The sequence below is a fragment of the Periplaneta americana genome, chromosome 13 (genome assembly GCF_040183065.1).
Source record: "Periplaneta americana isolate PAMFEO1 chromosome 13, P.americana_PAMFEO1_priV1, whole genome shotgun sequence".
Classification (NCBI taxonomy): domain Eukaryota; kingdom Metazoa; phylum Arthropoda; class Insecta; order Blattodea; family Blattidae; genus Periplaneta; species Periplaneta americana.
Window position 1 is genome coordinate 86,306,412 of NC_091129.1, and position 26,370 is coordinate 86,332,781.

At 35.3% G+C, this 26,370-nt stretch overlaps 1 protein-coding gene across 2 annotated transcripts in view; it reads left to right on the forward strand.

Moving 5' to 3' along the window:
- Positions 1-26,370, forward strand: part of LOC138712082 (sodium-coupled monocarboxylate transporter 2-like) — a 71,011-nt gene that overhangs the window by 6,993 nt on the left and 37,648 nt on the right. The window contains exons 1-2 of one of the 2 annotated variants that reach the window (XM_069843475.1): positions 1,790-1,856; positions 19,382-19,614. In XM_069843475.1, the coding sequence (XP_069699576.1) occupies positions 19,406-19,614 (209 nt within the window). In that variant the 5' untranslated portion in view covers positions 1,790-1,856; positions 19,382-19,405. Of the gene's footprint in view, positions 1-1,789; positions 1,857-19,381; positions 19,615-26,370 lie in introns of those variants that run through there. The other variant, XM_069843476.1, reaches the window with a different exon arrangement.

Below are 26,370 nucleotides of genomic sequence, written 5' to 3' on the forward strand. Positions count from 1 at the left end.
ACGGAGTACTGCGGACATTGGTAAACATAAGGGCTGTACAATGTTTTTATGGCGTGCGGACCGAAACATAAATAATTAACGTACATACTTTTAAATAATATATTGTAGTATATGCAAAATACATATCAAAACAACTTTGTGATTAAGTATAATACACGTGATAAATTTGAAACATAAAACAAACTTCTGGAGGAAAAACTCTCTAAAAGTGTCTACATACAGGGCTTTCATTTCAAAACAACCCGCTCTAAGTAACTAGTTATTTAAATTGAATTCAATTTAAACAAAAGAATACGTAAACTTAGTTATTGAAGGGGAAATCTTAAACCAGGCTTAATTACATTTTAGATTTCACCTCCTATCCCAGCACCCTCACTTTGAAATTTCAAACTGCACCCCTATATTTTTATACTTAAATACTAAAAAGCATTAAATTGTTTATACACCTCATTCATTTGTTTTCGCATCTTTTCTATCGTCGCCTGGCAACCTGGATTATTGTTATTGTTGGTTAGAGCTGAAGAGAATAAAGCTACAAAAACTTATTGAGCATTTCATGTATTAGTTGTGTTTGTGTATTAAATTATTTTAAAATGGTGTATACCCTTCAAGAGAGAACATAAATCATCCTTATTGATTAAATTGAGGAAATTACACAAAATAAGCTGTATTTTCATCCTACAATTAACTGACAATAACAAAGCTTCTTGTAATTACTACAGAATGCCTCGTATTTACATTAATAATTTTGTTTTATGCCATGCACTGTTCTCATCGAAATGTCAAATTCTTGAGCGATGGCTCTGATTCATTCACATTTTCCAATATTTGTAACTTCTGCTTCAACATAAGTACACATTTTTTGTTGCCTGCCATGCTGCCAACGTGTACGAGTATCTGCACAGTACTGCACTGGTTCAACTGGTTAGCCCTGTGCAGTGCGGGACAGGATGCATTGACTTACCTTGTATCGTGAACTATACGAGAGTGAGCGTCTCTTTGTGGAGCTGCACTGTATTCATAATTTCTTCTTCATTCATTACGTGATAGCCTGAATCACTATTACTGTCAAGGCAGTCCTCTATTTCATCTATTGTGATAATTTAATACCATCCATAATCACTCTCGAATTAAGAATTGTAGTCACACAAAAATGTTCTTCCATACTTTCACAAATGCAGAGAAAGCAGCATCGTTCACTGAGTAAGACATTGACTTAAATTTATATATCGGAGCTTTTTCTTTTATCCTAGAAATATGAAGTACGAACTGTGGAAACTTAAGTCTGACCTCACGGGAATACGGCGATTACTTTAAGAAATTTCTTTATGAAATCTTGTTTCCTTAGGACGTCCGTTCGGAGTTTTACTGTATTCCATTCTTCTTAGTTTCTGTCGTATTTTAAGGATTACATTTATCTATTTTACATTTCTTATCAAGACTACAAATTCATAAAAACATATTACAAGTAAAGTCATTTATTATGCAAGTCTATTTTTCCGATAAAGCTCCCTGTGAAGCAGAGTCATTTATTTTTAATGAAATGATGTTTCACAAATTCAGAAAGGTGAAAATCGCTTGTATCGTAAAAATATAATAAATCAGGATTAATAACTCCACGCCAAATTATAAAAATGCGAAACTGAAGGAGTTCTTTAATGCATATTCCATATATTTATAGATATAGCCTACAAGACTGAAGAAACGTACGTCACAGACCTCTAACCGGTACTGCACAGAACATAGTAGTGGGGATTAAGTGTGTTATAGAGCTGCTTCGTCACAGTCTCGCTCAAATACGTTTCGCACCGTAGACTACATTGTGTTTAAGAGCATTTGTAAATTACAGGTTTAAGGTGAGTTTTCCATTTTCTGTTAATCTACTTCTTATCCATCTTTGTAACTGTTTAGTGTTTATAATTGAATATTTACTTTGGACGTCTTGTCCTTAAATCAAATTAATTTCCTTTTTTATATTTTTATACCTATATTTACTTATGGCTTTTGAGGAACTCGGAGGTTCATGCCGCCCTCACATAAGCCCGCCATCGGTCCCTATCCTGAGCAAGATTAATCCAGACTCTACCATCATATCCCACCTCCCTCAAATCCATTTTAATATTATCTTCCCATCTACGTCTCGGCCTCCCTAAATGTCTTTTCCCCTCTGGCCTCCAAACTAACACTCTATATGCATTTCTGGATTCGCCCATACGTGCTACATGCCCTGCCCATCTCAAACGTCTGAATTTTATGTTCCTAATTATGTCAGGTGAAGAATACAATGCGTGCAGCTCTGCGCTGTGTAACTTTCTCCATTCTCCTGTAACTTCATCCCTCTTAGCCGCAAATATTTTCCTAAGCACCTTATTCTCAAATACCCTTAACCTATGTTCCTCTTTCACAATAGCCCTGCCAAGACTCTGGAATTCGTTACCTGCTAGCATCAGGAACTGTCGAAATAAAATTGAATTCAAACGCAAACTTACTAGGCACTTGGTCAGTAATTGAGACTCGTTCAGACATGGTTTCTGGTAAATAGTTCTCTTAATCTATCACAAAATATTTCAATATCCGTTAATTTCATCACTATAGAATATTGTTATTGTAGGTTTAATTTGTAATTCAGTAAATACTAAAATATTCTTTATTCTTAACTTCTATGATAAAATGTCTAGCTTTCATTAATGAGGTAATCTTGTCGTACTTTAATTTTTATTGTAATTGTAATTGTAAATTTAATATTAATTGTAATTTTATTGTTCATATTATAGTTGTAATCCCCTGGTAGAGGGACAGAGAAGGCCTGATAGCCTTATCTCTACCAATACTAATACTAAAGTGAGAATCCAAGTTTCACAACCGTAAAGAACAACCGGTAATATAACTGTTTTATAAATTCTAACTTTAAGATTTTTTGACAGCAGATTGGATGATAAAAGCTTCTCAATCGAATAATAACACACATTTTCCATATGTATTCTGAGTTTAATTTCATCCCGGGTATCATTTATATTTTGTTAGTGTTGCTCCGAGGTATTTTAATTTTTCCACCTCTTCGAAAGATAAATTTTCAATTTTTATATTTAAATTTCGTACAATAGTTTGGTCACGAGACATAATCATATACTTTGTCTTTTCGAGATCTGCTCCCAAACCTATCTCTTTACTTGGTTCAAATAAAATTCTCGTGTTTACCCTAATAGTTTATGGATTTTCTACTAACATTGTCACATCATCATAATCAAAGAGCTGATGTAACCCTTTCAATTCCAAGCCCTCTCTGTTATCGTGTACTTTCCTAATAGCATATTATAGAGCAAAGTCAAAAAGTAAAAATGATAGTGCATCTCCTTGCTTTAGCCCGCAGTGAGCTGGAAAAGCATTTAACAGGATCTAGCCTATACGGACTCTGCTGTACGTTTCACTGATGCACATTTTAATTAATCGTATTTGTTTCTTGGGAATATCAAATTCAGTAAGAATATTATATAAAACTTCCATCTTAACCGAGTCATATGTTTTTTTAAATTCCATGAATAACTGATGTACTGTATACTTATACTCCCATTTTTTCTCTAATATCTGTCGAATACAAAAAACGTGATCAATAGTCGATCTTTTACGCCTAATACCACATCGATGAACCCCTATAATTTCATTCACATGTGGAGTTAATGTTCTCGAAATAATAATGGAAAACATTATGTACGACGTCAACAAAAGTGATACTGCTCGAAAGTTACTAGCCTATAGTTAGCCTTGGCCGACTTTTTAAAGACAGATAACATTATGGACTTCTTCCATTATTTATTTACTTCCATGTTGTTTTATGGTCTAGATATTAATGTAATAACTATGTAACCGATTGTATTCAATTAGAATTAGATTCTGGCTGGGCGGAAGAGAAGGCCTACTGGCCTTAGCTTTGCCAGATTAAATAAATAAATTATTATTATTATTATTATTATTATTATTATTATTATTATTATTATTATTGTTGTTGTTGTTGTTGTTGTTTTGGTACAATTTCGTTTTTCAAAATAGTAAGTACAGGCTTCGTTTAAAATTTCCTTTGAAGTGCTTTTGAAATGCAAGTAACGTACTGATCGTGGATTCGTCACGATCTCATACCAGCGATTTCGAGATCTTCCCAAATTTCCGTTCCTCTTTGCACATAGCAAGAATTTGTCTAGGCCATGTAGTGTGGTCAATCTTTTCGACACACTGAATTATATATTGCAGAACAAAATGAACAATAGGGTCTATTTTTAGTTCTTATAGTTTGTCTTGATTTTTACGGTCTTCGAGCATTGAGCGTTCTGTTAGCGTTATATCAGCCGATTCTGAAAACGTAAACTATTTTATTTTATTGGGTTATTTTACGACGCTGTATCAACATCTAGGTTATTTAGCGTCTGAATGATATGAAGGTGATAATGCCGTTGAAATGAGTCCGGGGTCCAGCACCGAAAGTTACCCAGCATTTTCTCATATTGGGGTAAGAAAAACCCCGGAAAAAACCTCAACCAGGTAACTTTCTCCGACCGGGATTCGAACCCGGGCCACCTGGTTGCGCAGCCAGACGCGCTGACCGTTACTCCACAGGTGTGGACACGTAGACTATTATTTATTTTTATATGCTCAATACTTCCTTATTTGTAACTAGCCAAACCCGCGCGCTTCGCTACACTTGTTAGAAATACAGACGTGGACAAATTATTAGCAAAATTGAACATTTTTATTATATATTTTTAGAAAATATGATTCTTCTATTTAGACTACAGCTGACATTTTTGTGTATTTCCAAATTATTAGCAAAATTGAAGATTTGTGTTGCATATTTTTCAAAATTTAACTCCTCAATTTGGACTACATTTGATATTTTTGCATATTTACAAATTATTAGCAAAACTGAAGATTTGTATCGTATATTTTTACAAAATTCGATTCTTCAATTTGGACTACAGTTGACATTTTGGATATTTCCAAATTATTAGCAAAACTGAAGATTTTTGTTTTATATTTTTACAAAATTTGACTCTTCAATGCAGTTGACATTTTTGATAATTTACAAATTATTAGCAAAATTGAAGATTTTTATTATATATTTTTACAAAACTTGACTCCTCAATTTAAACTACAGTTGACATTTTTGCATATTTCTGTCTACTGTAATGATGGAAATATCCAAAATTGTCAACTGTAGTCTAAATTGAAAAGTCAAATTTTGTAAACAAAATATCATAAAAATCGTCAATTTTGTTAATAATTTGTCCACGTCTGTAAATATAAATTACTTACATAAATCAAATAGGACATTTGGTCCTGCGAACATCTGTGTTTGAGAGATGCATTAATCGTTTTACTTTATTGAAATTGTATTTAAATAATTCAAGTACGATCATTTTGGTACAGAAAGCGCTCATTTGCTGCAAGGATAATACCTTTAACATGTTTCTTAATTGTTATTATATGCAAATAATTAAAATAGGATCATTGGGCTCAGGGAACATCCTTTTTGGTACAAGCATAATTAGTTTAATATTTTCCTAAATTAGTCTTGAATGCAGCCTTTAATAAATCATTCCAAATTAAAGACAATATAGAATGGATTGTGTACGAAGATAATTTTTTATGTTGGCCTCACTGTGCATCGTTTTTCTCCTTTGTTAACTTTATTTCTACACACTTTAACATCTGTGGTCATGTCGCATGTTTAGAAGTGTAGGTATACAAGTAGGCGGTTTTTACTCTTGTTGAGGTTCTGTTTCTATTGTGTGTTGTAGATGGTTTGTGTTCATGTAAGTGATAGACTTTGATAATGATTGTGGTATTGGTGACTGAGGCGGTGATGAATAATGAAATGTAATTTTCCAATCTGGCATTTGCCTTTATGTCTAAGGGAAACCATGAAAAACCCCAGTCAGATTAGTCGGCCACGGGGTTTGAACCCGGGACGTCCGGAATGTAAGTCTCAAACGCTACCGTCTGAGCCAGCCCGCTCGGTTGTGCATCATTATTTATGTAAATAAAATATAAATGAATATGAATGTGGAACATAAATATTGTTTTAAGAAACACAGGAAACGAATATGGGTTAATTATGAACACAGCAATGCCATTTCGTGACATTTTGAAAAATGACTCTGCTCCAATGACCTCATCGGTAAAATACTACTTTTTACTCCATATGTGCTGTACTTTCGGTCCAGGAAAAATACTCATTTAAAAATACTATTACGTTCAGTGGACAAAAATAAATTAAAGTGTATAAAATTAGAGTATTTTATGTTGACCAAATGAAGTTTAAATAATCAACTAATACAATATTACGTAGAATATCAAGTTTTCTTTGCGTAAGGTTCTATTTTAATCTTACCTCAATCCTCGATTCACTAAGGAGTTACCGTAATGCCATATAGCACTACGTCCATCTAGAGAAGCTACACTTTCAAATAGTGAAAGAATTATCCAAATCGATGAAGTAGCATCTGAGATTAGTTCATACAAACACACAAACATTATCTGTGTATTAATATTCATAAATATTTATGCATTTATATATTCCCGTCATTGAGTACAATTGAGGGGTTTGCCGGAAAAAGGGCGTATACTGTACGCCAATATGGTGAATTGAGATACAGGCAATCTAAGATTTTAAAACGCACCTGAATAAAATGTTTTACAGATAGTGAACAAAATTATACATTAAATTAAAGATCTTAGCGAGTATGAATGTTTTGTAGCATTTAGACAATTTATAGGGTAAAGTAGGGTCTGTTGGACAGTCGGGCATGTTGGACACTTCGTACTTTAACGTGTTACCTCGCCACTTGTGGGCACTACATTCTGCTAGAAGTCAATGACGGAAGTAGCCCCACTCGTGGCTACTTCCGTCATTGACTTCTAACAGAATGTGGTGCCCACAAGTGGCGAGGTAACACGTTAAAGTACGAAGTGTCCAACATGCCCGACTGTCCAACAGACCCTAATTTACCCTGTTATTAAATTTCCTTATATTTGTACCATATAAAACTTCGGTCTATACGCCCTTTATCCATATAATGATTTGCTTAGGGGATTTAATGTAGATTTCAGATTTAAATTTCACACGGAATTGAAACAAAGATACATTTTTATGACATTTATTATCAATTTCTAAAGGAATTTACATTATTTCAGATATACTGAGTAGACATTAAGTACGCAAAGCAAAATCTCTGAATATAACAGAAAAAGAAAATCTCCATTTTGTGTGAACATAAATAAAATTTATACTTTGTGTAATCTTGATCAAAATAAGCCTAAAAATCTGAATATTGTAACAAATCTCTTTATATAACATAAAATGTTTCCGTCTGAATCTATGAGTTTCATAAGTATGTTTACTCTTAAAGCAAGGACAATAATGAACATAAAAAGCAGTCAAAGGAAACAACTGGACTGACTAAATTGAACTATGAATGACTTTCTTTAATTTGACATTTAAACCATTCTCGACTTTCTTGGTCCAAAAACGGGAACAAATCTCTGACGTCACTTTCCTTTCGAGGATTCAAGGGCACACGCTGAACAGACTTCGGCTTCAGGCCTTCTACAGCATGCTTCTCATATCTGCTCTTACAGACACGGAATGGAACACATTTTGCTGGTTCATAGGTGATAGAGCATAACAATGTACCAGCCCGTTGATACTTTAGTAGTACATATTTCTGTATGCTAAACACACGTCCTTTTGTGGTAGGCTTGACTAGGAAGAAAGGAGACAATGCTTGATTCCAGTCTTTCATTATACTCCTGTCCACAGTTAGATTGGATCTGCAAGTGACGACTACTGCCCAGTAAGACTTCGCTGTGAATGCAGTTGCCATTTTTCTAGTTTTTGTCTTCAAAAGCCCAAAGTTACGGTCACATTGACCAAAAGAATGTCTACGCATAGGGAAGACGTGTGTGATAGCTACATTGTATCGTTTTGCATGCCATGAACAAAATTTTACAATGGTAATATTTTTGTTTTGCCCTCCGCAGGAGTCAGATAACAAAAGAATGAGAGACAAGTCTGTAAACGTCATAAATATCTTCTCCATACAATTTGCCAGAAAATATGCGACACTATTTGCATTCTTTTTGGCATCAATTTCTAACAAAAACTATAGAAATAGGAAGAACCATCGTTATGGACGTGGACATTGAACATATAGAGCCACATGAAGCGCTTATAGAAATACCGCGTGGCGTTTAACTTAGGCAGAGGCAGATTCTGTGAGTAATCAAACTCAAAAACAAGAAGTGTTGTATCTGTCTTTGCCTGTTCAATGAACTTGTTCTTCACACACAAATAAATCTTTGCTCTCTCGTTATGCTGTTCATATTTTTCTTTGCAAGGATCCTCAGAATTTGTTGTTAACTTTTGTTGACACGTTGTGCAAAAGTCACACACATCTGTTTTTGGTTTTTTTAATTTATATAGGTCTTTATTGGTGAAATACCTAAAATATGTGGAATATCTCATTTTAAGTTCATTATCTATTTTTTCTTTGTAGTAATCACAAAAAAGAGAATGGAGAATTTTTACATTCAATTCAGGATTGTCAAAATATATTTCATTTGAATCAGTATAATGGCTCTTGTTTTGTGGTATTGTTGTCAAGTGTTCGTCTATTAGTTTGCACACATTTTCCGAAAATTTGTGCGGTCTGTTATCGCGACAGCCCTTTTTCTCTGTAAATGTCTCATTATTTAAAAGTTTACTTTGAATGACACGTAATCTTTTTTCAGAAACGCCATACACGTGGAATGCTATCTTTAGACATACTTGAATACGTTTTCCCTCGTTCAACAAAAAATATTTTCAGGTATGTGATCGGCACCTTCCAGATTTCTCCGTTAGCTTACGTTTGTATTTCGGTTACGATATTTCCATGCACCTGGCCAATTCACTGCCTTGCACATTTTATTCTTTAGTATTATAGAAATATTGAAAAATCTCCCTCTGCCGAGACGTACTTACTCTTTCTAAGCACTTCTGGCTGCAACAATTTCAATTACGTTATTTTTCTTACCAGGTACAAATTTTCCACTTGAAGAAACGTGCGGTTTTCCCTTAATCTTACGCCTTTTTGATGTCTTTCTTTCTGTTCGTCTTGTCCATCCTCAGCCGCTTCCGTCCCGTCATATTTGCTTAGTCTCTACCAAGAGAAAATGCAATACAGTATGCGGCAAAGCGCAGCACTAGCTCTACTTGTAGACTGACCGACTAAAACGCGCAAGCACGCAGCCCTGTCCTGCAGGTATGTAAAGTACAATCAAAACAAAATTTCGCTACTATAATTAGTGAATTATTCACTACATTTTAAACCGTTTACCTGAAGAAGGGCGTATAGGTCTATCCGCCTCTCTTCCGGCAAACGCCTCAATTATATCCATATAAAAATACTGTTAAATGAATATCACTCTCCGTTTGTTGTGCAAGGCCGCCTTAAATAGATGGAGTTGTTTCAATTTCATTATAGCCTATTAGTCTGAGGCAACGCTGATAATATGTATTGTTACTTTAAAACTCGTGTATCTCGTTAAATATCAATCCTATCAAATTTTCCATAGAATAAAACTTATCGGAAACAGGACTTAAAGAAATTTTTGTTATGTAACATTTTTCATGAAAATCAATAATAAGCGAGATATTTCAGATTACAGATCAAATTTTCCATAGAATAAAACTTATCGGAAACAGGACTTAAAGAAATTTTTGTTATGTAACATTTTTCATGAAAATCAATAATAAGCGAGATATTTCGATTTATTTAATTCAGGCCCCCTTATAATCTTCCTTTTAAATAAAATAAATAAAATCTAAGTTAAAATGAACTTAATCTATATATAAATTTTCATAGAAATTAGTTCAGCCATTATCGCGTGCAGAGGTAACATCCAGACAGAGACAGACAGACAGACATACAAACAAATATTTAAAAAATGCGACTTTTGGTCTCTGGATGGTTAATTATTCATGTTAGTACCAATTAGGCCTAGTTTCAGAAAAGCGAAAATTACCAGTAAAATTTTGGTTACAGATTTATTATTAACATACATTAAACATCAAAATGTATATGAATGAATAACAAGCCCAGAGTTGCTTGCAGATCATTGAAAAGCGACGCCAGGAAAATTATTTATAAAATTTGCGAAATATTTGTAAGAATAAAAGGGTTTAATTTGAAATATATTATTCAATCTACAAGTAAAATCTCGGAACTTGTATCAGATGGATGAAGAGAATGCTAAAAGACAACTCGTCAAGTCAACATTTTTAACCCAGTGGGGAATTCTGAAGAGAGACAGAAGAAAGTGGAGGTCAATAACTTTGCTGATAGGGTTTTTAGAAGGAAATACACGAATATTTAATGATAAAGTTTACTGAACAAGTAATAACTACCTCATTGTATCAATATTATAAATTTTGAAGATAAATTGTCTGATTGGCTAGTTTCGGCGTGGTTTGCGTCATCCTCTGAATCGTAGTGAGTTACAGCACTATGTTCTGGTCTCTTTTGTGGCAGGATGTGTTCATGATTCTGTCGAAGGAGGTGTGTTTTGAAATTCAGTTGAGTGTTCAGAATGTATTGTGGGTGCTTTTGTGTGTTTGTAAATTCCATATTGTTCTACTGTGTCAAGTTCGTGGTTTGTGACGAACGAGTAGAGTTAGTGCGAGGTCTTCTTGCTATTGACCATCGCTGGCCTGTACAAAAATTATCCATCGAGATTAGACTCAGGCATCAAACCGTGTGGCAGTTCCTGAAGAAAAACCTCCACGCTGGGTTCCTCATAACCTGACTGAAGTACAGAAGTGGCACCGATACGCAATAGCTCAACTCCAACTACAGAGTACCACAACGAAGGGGACGTATTCTTGCCATTGACAAGATATGGTGACGGACAACGAGCCTGAACTAAAGCGTCAGTCAAATAAATGGCACCACAAAGGATAACCACGTCCAAGAAATGCGATATAAACCCTCTAGCTGAAAGTCATGCTGATAATGGCAGACGACAGAGAAGATGTTATCATTAGCCATGCCGTATCTCAGGACCAAAATATCAATGCAACGTACTGCCAACATTTTCTCGAACACAAACTACGTCCAGCTATGCGGCGTAAAAGTCAGAAGCCTATTTGTTGTTGTTCATTCAACTGTACATCGCCGATTAGCTACATAATTACTCGTATTACACTAATCAGACTTCAGAATGTAAAGAAACATTATTGTTCTTCCTCCGACACATGGGTTTCCAGACGCCTATAGTACCAGGAGATATTGCACGTCAAACATGATCTGCTAAGGTCAATAAATTTCCATATAAAATAGGAAAAACGACCTTGAAGAATATGCGCTGCGGGTTGCTTACGCCAGGGGTTACCTCGTACAAGTTACAATTCTGCACTGCTTGGGGAAGTGGCATAAGTCAGTTTCCACAAACATTTTTTATTAATTTACTGGCAACTTACGGGACATATGCTCGCTTGGGAAAAGAGACATAAGTATTTCTCCCATTACAATAATTCATACAGAACGAAATCAAATAGACGTAAACCAGTGTGAAGAGAGTTCTTTTTCCCTTTTCCTGTAAAATTAACATTTTTTACTCGTGCCACTTTTCCCGAGCACTACAGAATTGGACATTATGCTCTGACGCATATCGTCAAGTAAGATGTACTGCTTGATATTATATGTACATAACAACCAGAACCTCAATCAGAGGTACAGAAGAATCTATTGTTTCAAAATATCTATACAATACATCGCCATAATAAGACGCTTAGAAAATCATACAGAAGTAGACGATCAGTATCTCATGAATTGACACATGAACAGGCTCAACGTAGAGTGAATATATGTCGTCCCCTTATCGCTAATCCCATGTTTTATAGATTTATTAGCAGAATTATCACATGTGAAGAAAAACGGATACATTACCGCAAATTTAATACCTCGAAACAGTGACTCGATCCCCCTCAGCCTACCAAAGTCGTTTAACAAAATCGGTTCGGTTGCAAAATAATGGTATGTGTCTGGTGAAATTCTGAATGTTTGATCACTGAGAGTTTCTTGAAAACGGATGTGCAGTCGTTGCGGATCTTCATTCTTAATAGCTAGAAAGAGACTAATGAAGTTTTGAGAGAAAGGTGCTGGGCTTTAGTCAATCGAAATAGAATTTCCCGCAACAAGACAATTCGAGATCCATACCGCTGTAACCACCATGGAAAGAATTCAGAAATTAAAAGGAATCGAACTGCTATGACACCGGGCACATAGCCCAGCCCTAATCTTGCACCTTTAGATTATCATCTGTTTCCAACCAAGGCCCACTTTCAGCGGGAAAAATTTAAATATCTTCGAAGCAGTTGAAATGGGTGTCACCGAATTCTTCGCATGAAAAACCACAAACCGGTACCCTTGTGGAATAATTAGTTTTCTGATATGTAGCTCAAGTACATATACTGTAATGACCTTTCCTTTTAATCTAATGGCCTTCAATTTGAAGATTAAGTTAATTTCTTGCCACAACACAGCCTGATTGAAAATTTTCCTCCAAGACCGATATTACTTGTGGCAGACAAAGCCTGTATCTGTATTATAAGAATGGTGAGACGATTTGAGCTAGGTCTAATTAAAGCTGAAATAAAGTACTTTAATGTTGCAGTATATTTGAAGGTATAAAGTACAACAATCCAAATGGTTAAATATAATGTACAGTAGTGGCAAAAAAACCAGACCAATCCTTGTATCTGATTTAAAAAGCCTTGTTCACGTGACAGCACGATAAACTGGTAACTAAGATTTTCGTGGTTCGAATCCTGCCTAGGAAGGAAACTTTCTTTTGTTCCTTATTCACATTTATTCCCAATACTTTCCGATTGCAGCGATATTTTACTACTTAGTTAACTTATTATTCCCAGAACATGAATTTTACCAGCTTATTTTCTAATGGCTTTCGAAATGGGCTACGTCAGCAGTCGAAACTACAACAATTTCGTCGACCTGATTGGAGAGTTGGTATAGCGCTGGCCTTCTATGCCCAAGGTTGCGGGTTCGATCCCGGGTCAGGTCAATGGCATTTAAGTGTGCTTAAATGCGACAGACTCATGTCAGTAGATTTACTGGCATGTAAAAGAACTCCTGCGGGACAAAATTCCGGCACATTCGGCGACGCTGATATAACCTCTGCAGTTGCGAGCGTCGTTAAATAAAACATAACATTTTTTTAACAACAATTTCAATAGATTACTCGCTATCTTGTGAATGCGGGCGTGGCATGCGCAGTGGCTCATTTCGGGAACTTTGATTATTCCGTCGGTCCGGTTTTTTTTTTTGCCACTATTGTACTCCTGACTTTCCATGTTTCCTCTTCAATTTGTTTCTCAAGTAAGGTTTATTTCACTAGTACCTTTACATATATTTATTGTAAGCGGTCAAAATACTCTTTCTGTAATTTTTTCAGTTTTCTGTTAATGGAGAAAATTAGACTGTCCTTGAAAGAAAACGACAAAGCTAATGCTACAGGGTGTTCAAAGAGCCACGTAACCCTATTGGAAAACATTTATTTTAGAGTAAGTGCTGAAAGTGGCCGCCGTTCTGTGCTTGTCACAAGGAGATACGTTTAATCATGTTCCGAAATAGAAAAATATTGCAATCTTTGCTATGAAATGGCATTCTTATAGTTCTGAATATTCGTTTGCGATTCCAGAATATGTGCGGATGAGTAACGTAGGCGTTATCGCTGAGGTGCCACCACAAGATGAAATTTGATGAGGTCAGTGCTCTTTAGCACCTGAGAAGTAAAAGAAAACAAATTAACAAAGAAAAAAAAAAGCAATTACATTCGATTCCCTATAGCCTTGCGTAACTTCTTGAACCCTCTGTGTTAAAATGTAAGCCAGATTTCACCTGAAGTGTTGAGGGTAGATTGATGTGGAATTTCAGTTGTCTAAACTATTCTAGGTAGATCTCTGAAATTTTGTACAGTTATCCTGCTGCATATAAATAGTTTCTATACAGAGCTTCATCTCACTTGGTGCAAAAATCTACGAATTTTTATCAATTTTGTAATTTTAAATTGTGTAAATTTAGGTTTTCAAAAATTGCTGCTACTCCTCCCACAAATTCAAATATTTTGGTCTCAAAATTTTGTCTACGTACTTGTCAGAACCACAGAAACAAAACTTACTATGCAGTTTTCCTTTTTATTTTACTAAAATTGATTACAATATTTTATGCATTAAAGTGTAAAAACAAAAAGAAAATTCAACTCGATCATAAATAAAAATTAATATAAAAAAATATGAATGTTAGGTATAATCCTGATTTTAAGTTTTGTTAAAAACACATTTAAAAAAACTCTACAAAAATCATGCATGCAGTACAAAATTTGTAGAAAAAGTAGCATTTATAGCAATAAAAAATTCACAGAAAATGAAAGTGGAGAACATTGACTTCAAAGTTTAGGATGCTAGTAATGAACCAGATCTCTGTCTTTTTTATTTTCTAGGCATTTGCAAATATATAGGCCCAGCTTATTACATGCAGAACTTATCCTTATATTACACTACCACGCTGTGCACACCTAACATACACTAGTAAATAAAGATGACAACTGAAAAAGATTATGTAAATTTACGAAAACATTATACTAGATAACTATTTACAAATCACTATAGACTCTAGACATTATTATAACACTAATAATAAAGCTGTTAGAAACTTGATATTATTTTTTGTATCACAAACAAAAACCAAGCCTGGAAAACACGTTGTTATGGCTACTAGCAACAAGTGGAATTTTCCTTTAGACAAGAATTATGCTCTCCTTTGTAACTGAATATTTTTCAAAGGAAAGAACCCTTTGAATTGAAGTCTGCTAGATTCTATGAAGAACTATTTCGAGAAGTCGAAAGCTACACTGATCAATCGGAATTATATAATATTAATAATAATAATAATAATAATAATAATAATAATAATAATAATAATAATGTATCACATACAGTGTAATTTCCAAAATAGTCCCTGAATTCAGAGCGGAGGGCGTGGATGGGAATTTAAATTACCAGTCAACCTTGCGAGAGCGCAATCTTTTGAAAATGTGGCCCTAAACAACTGATAGAATGGTCGTATGGCAATGAAAATTGGCAGAGGACATCTTTAGACCATAAAAAAGTTTTAAAGGTAAAATTTGAAAGGCATGTTGGTCCCACAAGTTAACAAATTTAAAGGAATAAATATCAAAGGTCCTTCAATAACTGTCTATTCAAAATACAAAATATTACATTAGGTTACATAAACGTATCTTTGACTAGCGCTTTCGCTATTAAAATAGCATCTTCAGGTCAGACTTGCGTGATATTAAGCTTTTTATGTAAAGACGTAGATGGACAAGTAACATCGAAATACAGGGTGTTTAAAAAATACGGGGCATAATTTCAGGTATGTATTTCCCACATGTAGACAATCAAAATATTTCATTACAACATGTGTCCGGAAATGCTTCATCACATCGATGTCTCATTGACCTGCGAACACGATCCCAAACTCCAGGAGTATTGCATATGTCCTCAGAACATGCCACAATTCGATTCCGAAGGGATTCCAAATCAGGCACCGGAGACGAATAAACCAATGATTTTAAATGGCCCCACAAGTAGAAATCGAGAGGGTTCAGATCAGGTGAGCGTGGAGGCAGGCCAAGCAATTGGGCCACCTCTACCCATCCATCGATCACGAAACCTTCGATCCAAGTACCGGCGAGCCATACGACTGAAGTGTGCAGGAGCGCCTTCATGCAAGAAGTGAATGTGTTGACGATTGATCAGTGGAGTGTCTTCTAAAACATGAGGTATGCTCTTTTCCAAGAAGTTTGTGTACGCCTGCCCCGTAAGTCTGTTTACAGGTACATGGGGTCCAACTAATCGATCACCAATGATACCGGCCCACATGTTGAGGGAGAACCGCACCTGGTGATGAGATGGAACAGTTGCACGTGGGTTTTCATACCCCCATACATGCTGATTGTGGAAATTTGTTATGCCATCTCGTGTGAACTGTGCTTCATCTGTAAATAATACTGAGGCAGGAAAGTTCGGATTTACACCACACTGCTGCAAGAACCACTGACAGAACCTAACTCGTTCGTGCAGGGTAATCTGCTGGTGACAGGGCCTGTACACGTTGCAAATGATAAGGATTCAATTGATACTCTTTCAACAGTCTCCAGACAGTCGTATGAGGAACATTGACTTGCAACGCTACCCTTCGTGTGCTGATAGGAGGAGTCATGTTCACAGTCTCCAGAATCTCCTCCTGCACTTCTGGAGTTGTAGATCTTGGTCGTCTCCTTCCCAAACTAGGAGAGTTAAATTTTCCATACTCGCACAGACGGTAATGGAGACGTACAAATGTCTTCCGATCTGGACATTGTCGCTGTGGGTACCTCTCCTGGTACAAACGAAGAGCCAGCGCAGCAATGCCGTCCGCCTTACCGTACATGAAGTGTATCTCTGCCAGCTCTTGATTTGAATACATGTCGCACAGTCTAACGCCTACACAACACTGAATGTAACCTTCGCCTCGGAATGAACTGTCAGAGTGCCCTCTTAATGTTTCCTTTGACGGCAACGACCTCCGGAAAGAAAAACGTTCCGGTGAATTTCAATGTTGTGAATGCCATAACTCGGAAATAAAGCATTTCCAGACACATGTTGTAATGGACTATTTTGATTGTCTACATGTGGGAAATACATACCTGAAATTATGCCCCGTATTTTTAAACACCCTGTATATTAAGGTACATGACGTGAAAATATGAAAAAATTACAATGATAACAAAAACAAGTAAAATTTGATTTATAACAGTCGAATATATAACAGTTAAACCTTCATGAGGTCTCAAAATTAATACATGAAAGTATTTGGAGTTGAAGCCTGCAGAAACATGTATGCAGCTTATTAATCAAAATTTGTCTAAAATTTGAAGTCTGCAAAACATATGCAGCTTAAAATTGAGACACAGACAGTTAAAAGTATAACAAATTAAAATATTGTTTTGCATCGGTCATCACGACGTGGCAGCACATTGTAAAACCTGCAAAAATCAATAATAAGTTTTAGTGAAGGGACCTGTACGGAAACAGGAACAGAATTGAAGTAACGAAAAACCACTTACGAGATCTTTGGTATTGGAGTAGTAAAAAGAAGTAATGTTGCCTGGTCGGTAGCGTGGTGGTAACTGGTGCAATGGCACAGTATAAGAAATCACGTCATGACGTAAGTGGAGGGGGATACATGCCGTAGTGAGAAGAATTTCCATTGGCTAATTTAAATAAGGGGTTACCGGAACTAGGTAATTGTTCATTAATTAATGAAACAGTATTATTAAGCGATTTAGCTTGTAAAATTCCTCTGTCACTAAATTAAAAGTTCCGTTACTGATGGGTTTTAAAATATGTAAAGCGTCGGACATTTTTTGAAGTTCATAGTTGTTCTCAATCAAATGGGTTGCAAATTTAGATTTATTACGATTGTGACGGAAATCTGCTTTATGTTCAGAATATCTAGTCCTAAAGTTCCTTTTAGTTTGGCCAATGTACTTTCTTGGGCAATTCTTACAATGCAGCATGTACACTCCACCACCGGCATATTTATCAAAGTTACAAATATTGTTTGGAATAACATTATTAAGTTTATTACCTGTTCTAAAAGAGACCTTTACATTTTCTTTTTTGAAAAAATTATACAACTTGTATGGTACATTATTATAAAAAGACATTGTGTTCCAGTATTTAGATTTTTTAGTATCAGTCAAGGGCGTAAGTGTAATATCTGAACTCTTGTTTAAAAGAGATTTTCTTTTAGAGAGAAGTCTATCTATCAATTTTTAATTGAATCCATTTTCTATTGCAAGTCCTACTATATATTTGTATTCTCTTAAATAGTTTTCCTTGGAAAGGGGGACATTCAACAATCTGTCAATTAAGAAAACGAAAGTGGTATGCTTATGAGATTGGGGATGATTAGATTTGGCAGTGAATAGTATGGGTGGTGTGTGTAGGTTTTCTAAAGATATCGTAATCGAAACTTTTATATTTTCTGGTGACTTTTAAATCTAAGAAATTTATGGATTTGTTACATTCAAGTTCTATGTTAAATTTTAAGTTGGGATGTAAACTATTAAAAGAATGTAAGATATCTTCATGGGTGTCAGCATGACTCTCAAAACTAACAAGGTGTCGTCAACATATCTGTTATAAGAAATGATGTTATGTTTAGCAGCAAGTTTTTCGATATGTTTGTCTTCCAAACTCTGTAGAAATACGTCGGCTAAAAAACCGGAAAGAGAGTCACCCATTGCTACACCTCGAGTTTGTAAGAAATATTTATTGTCGAAACAGAAATAATTTTGTTTTGTATAAACAGAAAGCAACTGCTTTAATTGATTGATAATTTTTTCATCGGTGTTAAGTTTATGTAATTTCAGACACGGCATGTACCCCCCTCCACTTACGTCGTGACGTGTTTTCTTATACTGTGTCATTGCATCAGTCACCACCACGCTACCGACCAGGCAACATTACTTCTTTTTACTGCTCCAACACCAAAGATCTCGGAAGTGGTTTTTCGTTACTTCAATTCTCTTCCTGTTTCCGTACAGGTCCCTTCACTAAAACATTATTGATTTTTGCAGATTTTACAATGTGCTGCCACGTCGTGATGACTGATGCAAAACAATATTTTAATTTGTTATTCTTTTAACTGTCTGCGTCTCAATTTTAAGCTGCATATGTTTTGCAGACTTCAATTTTTAGACAAATTTTGATTTATAAGCTGGATACATGTTTCTGCAGGCTTCAACTCCAAATACTTTCATGTATTAATTTTGACACCTCATGAAGGTTTAACTGTTATATATACCGTATATTCGACTGTTATAAGTCAAATTTTACTTGTTTTTCTTATCATTGTAATTTTTTCATATTCTCACGTCATGTACCTAAATATATTTTGATGTTACTTGTCCATCTACGTCTTTACATGAAAAGCTTAATATCACGCAAGTCTGACCTGAAGATGCTATTTTAATAGCGAAAGCGCTAGTCAAAGATACGTTCAAGTAACCTAATGTAATATTTTGTATTTTGAATATACAGTTATTGAAGGACCTTTGGTATTTATTTCTTTAAAGGTAAAAGTAAAACATAATTTTTTGACAAAAGTGACAAAATCTCACATCAATGTACCCTTAAATTATAAGTTGCATAGTCATTATGTATCTTACCCAAAACAGTAAATTGGTTTGAATTTCATTTCTTATCGTGTCTAAATTTCAGATCAGTGGACAGTTTTAAATCAATATGAATATCACGAATATTGGCCAAGAATTGTTACAAGGTCAGCAGATGGGATGGCTTGATATGACTATCTTCTGCCTCACGATGATAGCTTCGATACTTGTTGGCGTCTACTTTGGCTTCTGGGGAAAGAAGAGCGATACCATGGAGGAATATCTGCATGGAAGCCGAGCGATGAGTGTCTTTCCTATCACCGCTTCCCTCATCGTTACGTAAGCAGAAATACTTCAACATATTGAATGAATGAATGAATGTATTTGGCTTTAAGCAATTTACCTTTCGGTGAGGCGGCACCTCACATTATTAGTCTACAGTGTCGTCTCCCCGTTTTACAATGCCTCTCGTACAAGTCAATTAGGGCATTACTTATTTTAAATTTATTATTGCAATTCTTCCACTAGTATTTTCTTGTCTATCATCAATTCTTCCACTACTTTACTCCTAACCCACTATTATACCAAAAATACTATGACCCCTCCCCCATATATGACACATTTCCCCTCACTCTACATCTCTAATTATTTGCACTTTTCACTGCTAACATTTTCACATTGCTACATTATTTAGGTCTTAGTTTTTTTCTCACAGTTTATTTCCCCTCCACATAATTTCCTTAAGTCATACTGCTTTTCCACCTCGTTTTCCCCCTCTTCCTTCATCACTGCTCCCTGAACTATCTCCTACTTGCGTTACTCTTCTCGTCAGCCTCGATTTAGATCTTAGTTTCTTCACCCGCTTCGGAATTGCTCCCATTTGATATCCACTATTTCCGTTCGCTTGCATTGAGGTCTTATTATGCTGTGCTTGCTGAATATCAGTTCGCGTCACTCCTGTTTCTTCTTCAGTTGACGTCACCGTCTGCTTTCCGAAAATGTTCGCTGAGTTTGACACGTTTGCATTAATTTGTGTCATGTACACTGACCACACTTGTGTCACTAACCTCGCCTTTAGATAGGATATTCTTGTTTTTATCTTTCAAAATTTTTCTGTTCCTTTCCTTCTGAGCCTACAATCGGTTCCTTTAATGCTACTAAGCACTCCTCTACACTAAAAACCAAATTGTTTATCTTAATTTTGTCCTTGATAAGTTTCGCGAATTGTCCACTTCTTCGCGCTGCTTTAAGAAAAGGGATTAAAACTCGTCTTCTACTTCTCACTTCGTAGCTCCAGTCGTTATCTATTCTGATCGCTGTGTTCCCTAGCAATCTTCTAATCTTCATAATCCTCTCCTTCGTAACCAAACTCTTAAATTTTACTAATAGTGGCCTAACTTGTTCTGAATTTTGTATTTGCTTCTTTCCTACTCTAAATGCATTCTGTACTTGTCCATCGCCCACGTCCATACCAAAACACTCCCAACACACTCCTAATATCTTCCATATGTATCGATACTCTGTTCTCTACCTTTATCTTCTATACAAAAAAAAAGTAACAAGTTTTTTCTCCCCTTTTCCTCTTCAAATCGATCCCATTTGCTTTTCAGAATTTCGTTTTCTACTTTTATTTCTTCTTCCTTAGCTCTGCCATGCTCTCCTTCATTTCCTTTATGTCTTGTTTCACTGTACTGTCCTCCATTTCACTATTACGCACACTTATTCACCGGTTTAACACAGGTCAACGCCTTAGCTACACGTTACTATTCCCTGACTTGCACAAAGCGAACCAACTTCCTGCAACATGTTTAAGACTGACTTCAACGTATTTATGAAAATATTCTCGAGACTGATATTTTACCATTGTCTATTAGAAAATAAATTGCAATGGCATTGCCTCTATCTTTAAATTAAAACTAAAAACACAGTGAACGGGAGTTTAAAATATTCACCAATGTTGTAAAATGGTCTAACAACCAATTATGCATAATTGTCTGAAATTTCTGCCTATACAAACTTAATACATTAACTGGAAGATGATTATATAATTTAAAAGCCACAAAATTATGGTTGTTTTGTTATACAAAGTCTCCATTTAGGAATATATAATTGTTCATTATTACTCGTGCTATAGTCAAGAATTTCATTATTATGCTTCATTAAATGTAAATCGGTTTTGACATACAATAATAACTTCATAATATAAAGACTACTTACTGTCATAATTTCCTCTTTAATAAATAAAGGTCTACAGTGGGTAATCGACTTAGAATTAGTAATCTGACGGCTTTTTCTTTTAATAAACACTTTGCCAATGTGAGCACCATTTCCTCAAAGTAATAAATCATATGAAGTTTAAATTACCATATTATAATGCGGGACTTTTTGCCATTCTGATTTACTATAAATATAGTTCACTTTATGAGCTAGCAGTTGGGACCAAAAACAAAAAAAAAAAAAAAAAAACAAAAAAAAAAAAACAAAAAAAAAAAATAAAAAAAAATATAAAAAAAAAATAAACAAAACTCTTCTGGGGCCTATTCATAATTTCTTTGATGTCTATTAAATTTGAAATAAGGAACCTAATTAATAGCCTGCGAATTTTTAGACTTACCTTTCAAGTAGTTTTAAAACATTAGATAACGTGAAACAATATATTATTTTTTTTTATTTCCAAAACAAGTTCTTGACTTGAAGTATAATAAATACGAGCGGCAATACTTTATTGCTTCTACATTGAGAAATGTTGGAAAAAGTTGGCTAGTCTATATTGCATACAGAGACCGAAGAAAAATACAATAGATAAAGCGGTTCTGTGTTCAAAATCTATGTAAGAATTTGTAAACTAATAATTCCACAATTTAGGACATCTGGCAGACATCTACGGCTGACCACAAGGATCCAGAATACAAAACAGAGGTTAAATTAAAAATAAGGTACAATATGATTTGCGGAGAGAATAAAGAACAATGATAAATTTAAAAACAAAGTACCATTTGATTTCGGAGAAACATGAGATGAAAGTATTACAATTAAGAGTAATGAAATGAAGTAAAAAAAATAATATTACGTAGTGTTATACAGTGTTATATAGTAAAAATTAGTATATTAAATACGTTACGCCATAAATAATTAATTCACAATTTGTACTTTAAACGAAACCTTCCCGATAGTTCAGAACAAATAACTCTATACAGACTCACATATAAAATGAATCACAGAGACCAAGAATAATGCACTCTCCGGTTATTTGTGATAGTGAAAATACATACTTTTATGATACTGTAGAAAGTATCTTAAGCATTGTTACAATATTATTTCTTATAGCCCCACACGTATTTCAAGAACTAGCGGATTACTGTTCCATCCGTCGAGGTAGAGTTTGATCCTTACCCTGTTCTGATGTCTCAAGCGGTAGGGGCATGGCATGGCATGTCTCTATCGCTTGGTCCGAAAGGTTGATGGTTCGAGTCCCGCGTTGGGCATGGGTGTTGTGTACGTACTAGTTCAAGAAAAGCGGAACAAAAAGAAAAAGAGAAACGAAAAGGGGGGGATAAAAAAGTTCATAATGTAATTTGTGGTGGTGAACAAAACATTTACAGAGGGTTCTTCTCGGCGTACTTTCTTTTCTTTCTAACACTCCACCAAACACCCGAACGTCACTTTATTTCATCTATCGTCAGCATTTGTTAAAAATTGACTGAAGCGAAGTATTGGGGCGGTAGAACGAATTTCTGATACTCATAGATAAGACTTAGAGCTCCGAGCTCTGGGAATTATAGGATACTCTTCAGGGGATGGGGACCTCTCTTTGCTAGGACCAAGGAAGGATAGCACACCTGTCATCATGGGTTTCACGACTACACCCAGGCCACGTGTCGGTCTTGGACAATCATCGTAGAGTATTATAGGCTATAGGATCTTGTCCGGACTATTTTTCCTAGGTAATTCGTACTACGACAACTCGTCTCAAGTTAGACATATTTGTTCCACGACAACTCGTTCCAAAATTAAATTGGTGCCTTCACATTTTGTACCAGTTAATAACTAGATTATTACATTAATTTTCCTCATGTTGTTTCATAAACAATGTTGTCGTAGCCAGGATATGTTTTAAATTAATATACAAAAGATTTCTGCATACTAGACACTTATTCATTCATTCATTTATTCAATCATTCATTCATTCATTCATTCATCTTCTTCTTATCAAGAATTTCTAATTCCCGTTCCGAGACTAATGGAATTTTAAAGTCCATATCATTTGCGGCCGTCCAATATCTCGTTTACCTTGAGGTTTATATAAACATGCTTGCCTTGGAAGTTGCTCAGGGGTTTCCTTTGACTTGCATATATACTGTCCGTTACTCAGGAGAAGACGAGCGGAAAGAATGTGACCTTCTTTACTATCGCTGTTGATTATTATAAACATCGCTCAGATAAGCATCCCAGTAGCCAGGTTATTGCTCGTGCAGGAAACATGAGTAACAGTGCGTATGGAAATTAAATCTAAGTTGAATAGAAGGAGACTTGATGTTTCCGCTTACTGCAGTACAATTATCGCACGTGTTGTCGTACGTTCACATCCCTTCCTCCTCAGTCCGCTCTCGTCTTCTTCTGAGTCACCATAGGTCTCGCAAGCAGAGAATACCGACGGTAGGAATGCGATAAGGAAAAGCGAGCGATAGGAAAGGTCACGAATAGCTTGATTGATATTCAAGAGTACATTAGGAAGAGAAACAACATCAATAGAATCACTCTTGCGCTGTGATAGTTACAGTACTGTTTTATTCAGTTCCACTGCATATTAGAGATGGGAAAAGTTGTTATTTTCTCGCAACAGTTCCAAATGTTCCAGTTCCAAGAAAATACTAGGTTCCAAATAACAGTTCCAAAATAACAGTATCACCATATATTATTTATAGCCTACGCCGAAGTTCGCTCCACAGCACCGGATCAAATCCCTCCTCCAGTGTTTTTGCCTTTGTGGCCTGACTCCATGTTGTTACCATAGGATCATTTTGTAGGATCAGAAATTAATTTTTACATTAATATAATATATATAATTTAATGTGGAAACTGTACCAAAATAAAACACACCAGGAATGAACGAAACTCCTCCAGAGTCAAGTCCCTAAATTCAGTTCTGTCATTCTGTGAAGCGTGTGACACAATTTATTTTTGTTAAAGCCCTTTAGTCAAAGTAGTTTATGCAAACATTTGGGTAAAAAAGGCAAAAGTATAAGTCGAGGGCCATGAGAAAGTCTAGAAGTGATATTGACAGTATTGACACCACGAAACCAGTTACGTTATATTTATGCATGACGCCAGTTCAGGATTAAAAGTTGGTATTGATTTTGTCCCTGAAAAGTGTTAAAAGTAGCCAGATCTAGTGACAAAGTCGGTAAATTGATAACACTGCAGCAACGGTTGTCATAATGTAGTCCCATACACGGCCGACTTGATGCTATCTTCGCCTCATCTTTGAAAGCGAAGGGATCATCAAGTCGGCCGTGTTCCATAACATCGAGTATATTGTAACATGTAACAGCAAGTGTTTTGTATAACAGGTACAATACTACTAGTATGCAATGTAACAGTGATGGTTTGGAACAGCCCGTTACGTTATTTTATAGTCATGACCAGAGCCTGTCATGACTCATAATGTAGTTCCATAACATCGAGTATTTTTTGTAACGGCACGTTATTTTATGTAACAGCAAGTATTTTTTGTAACAGAAGTATTTAATGTAACAGTGGAAGAGCCACGTACTACTAGTACGTAATGTAACAGTGGTATTTAGGAACATGTACGGACGGTAAATGATTACATACTTCCCTGTATGCCATGTGATGTAGTACGATGTCATAATGAGTAGAGATATGAATTCCTGGAAATGAAATCTTTTCTAATGCTAAATTGAATTCGTAGATCAGGTTTGTTCGAAGCAGGAAATGTAATGTAACTTTAAATTATTTGTAAATTGGTCACGAAATCGAAATGGATCCCAGTGGTAAATAAAACATAACCTATTCTTCCTCTTCTGCTTAGCTGAAGGTCACAGTAGTGTTCAATTTCTCCAAAAATGCGTAAATAAAAGCTATAATCATTTCGGCCGTGCTAAAATTCATATTAATAATGTACCGCCATGAAGAATAATAGTCTCATTGTAATAAAATATGAAAATTTACTGTTGTACTTTTTTTAAACAAAAGAACTTCAATAATAGTCATGCTTCAACAGATTTAGTTTAATTTCAAGAATTGGTAATGGAACTAAAACTGTAAAATATTTGGAAATAAAACATAACCTATATATTTTCGTCTCCCTTGATAAAATTCACAATGTAGTTCCTATAATACAGGCACTATGTTATTTTATAGAATCCTATATTTAATTAACATCAGTTCCAAGATAATGTGTACATTTTTTAAAGACTATCTCCGTATCTTTACTATTTATATTTTACTTTAGTTTCCAACATTTTTTTCAGTACGACGAAAGGATTCCCAATTCTGCTTTCAAACAGTGGCGCCAACTTACATGGGCTCGTGGAATCCGAGCCCACCCAATAATTTATCGTGTTGTGAGATTTATTTAACTTATGGCTCGTCAAATAATGTTTGAGCCCACCCACTGTTTTTCAAAAGTTGGAGTCACTGCTTTCAATAGTACCAAACATGTTCCGTTCTGCGGAACAGGCGTTGTCATAATGTAGTTCCAAAGTGAAACGAGTATTTGTAACCGCAAGTATTTCGTACTAGCTCAGAGCAACACTGTTATTTTGGAACATAGTGTTCCAAGGTGCTGTTACTTTTTGGAACATTTCCAAACAAGGAACGGTTCCAAAATAACTGTTACGTTATTTTTTCCCCACCTCTACTGCATATGAATACGTGTGTTTTCCAAGTGCGTTTATTTTATTATAATATGTAGTGATGGAGCATTCCCCTCGCAGGTTATTATTATATTCGTAAACATATATATCTTGCGCGTTTAATTCGCTTGGGATTGTTCTCTTCCTACGCTCTTTATTTTCACAGACGATGACCCACATCTGTTAATCTTCTTCGAAGAGGCAGTACTTCTATCGC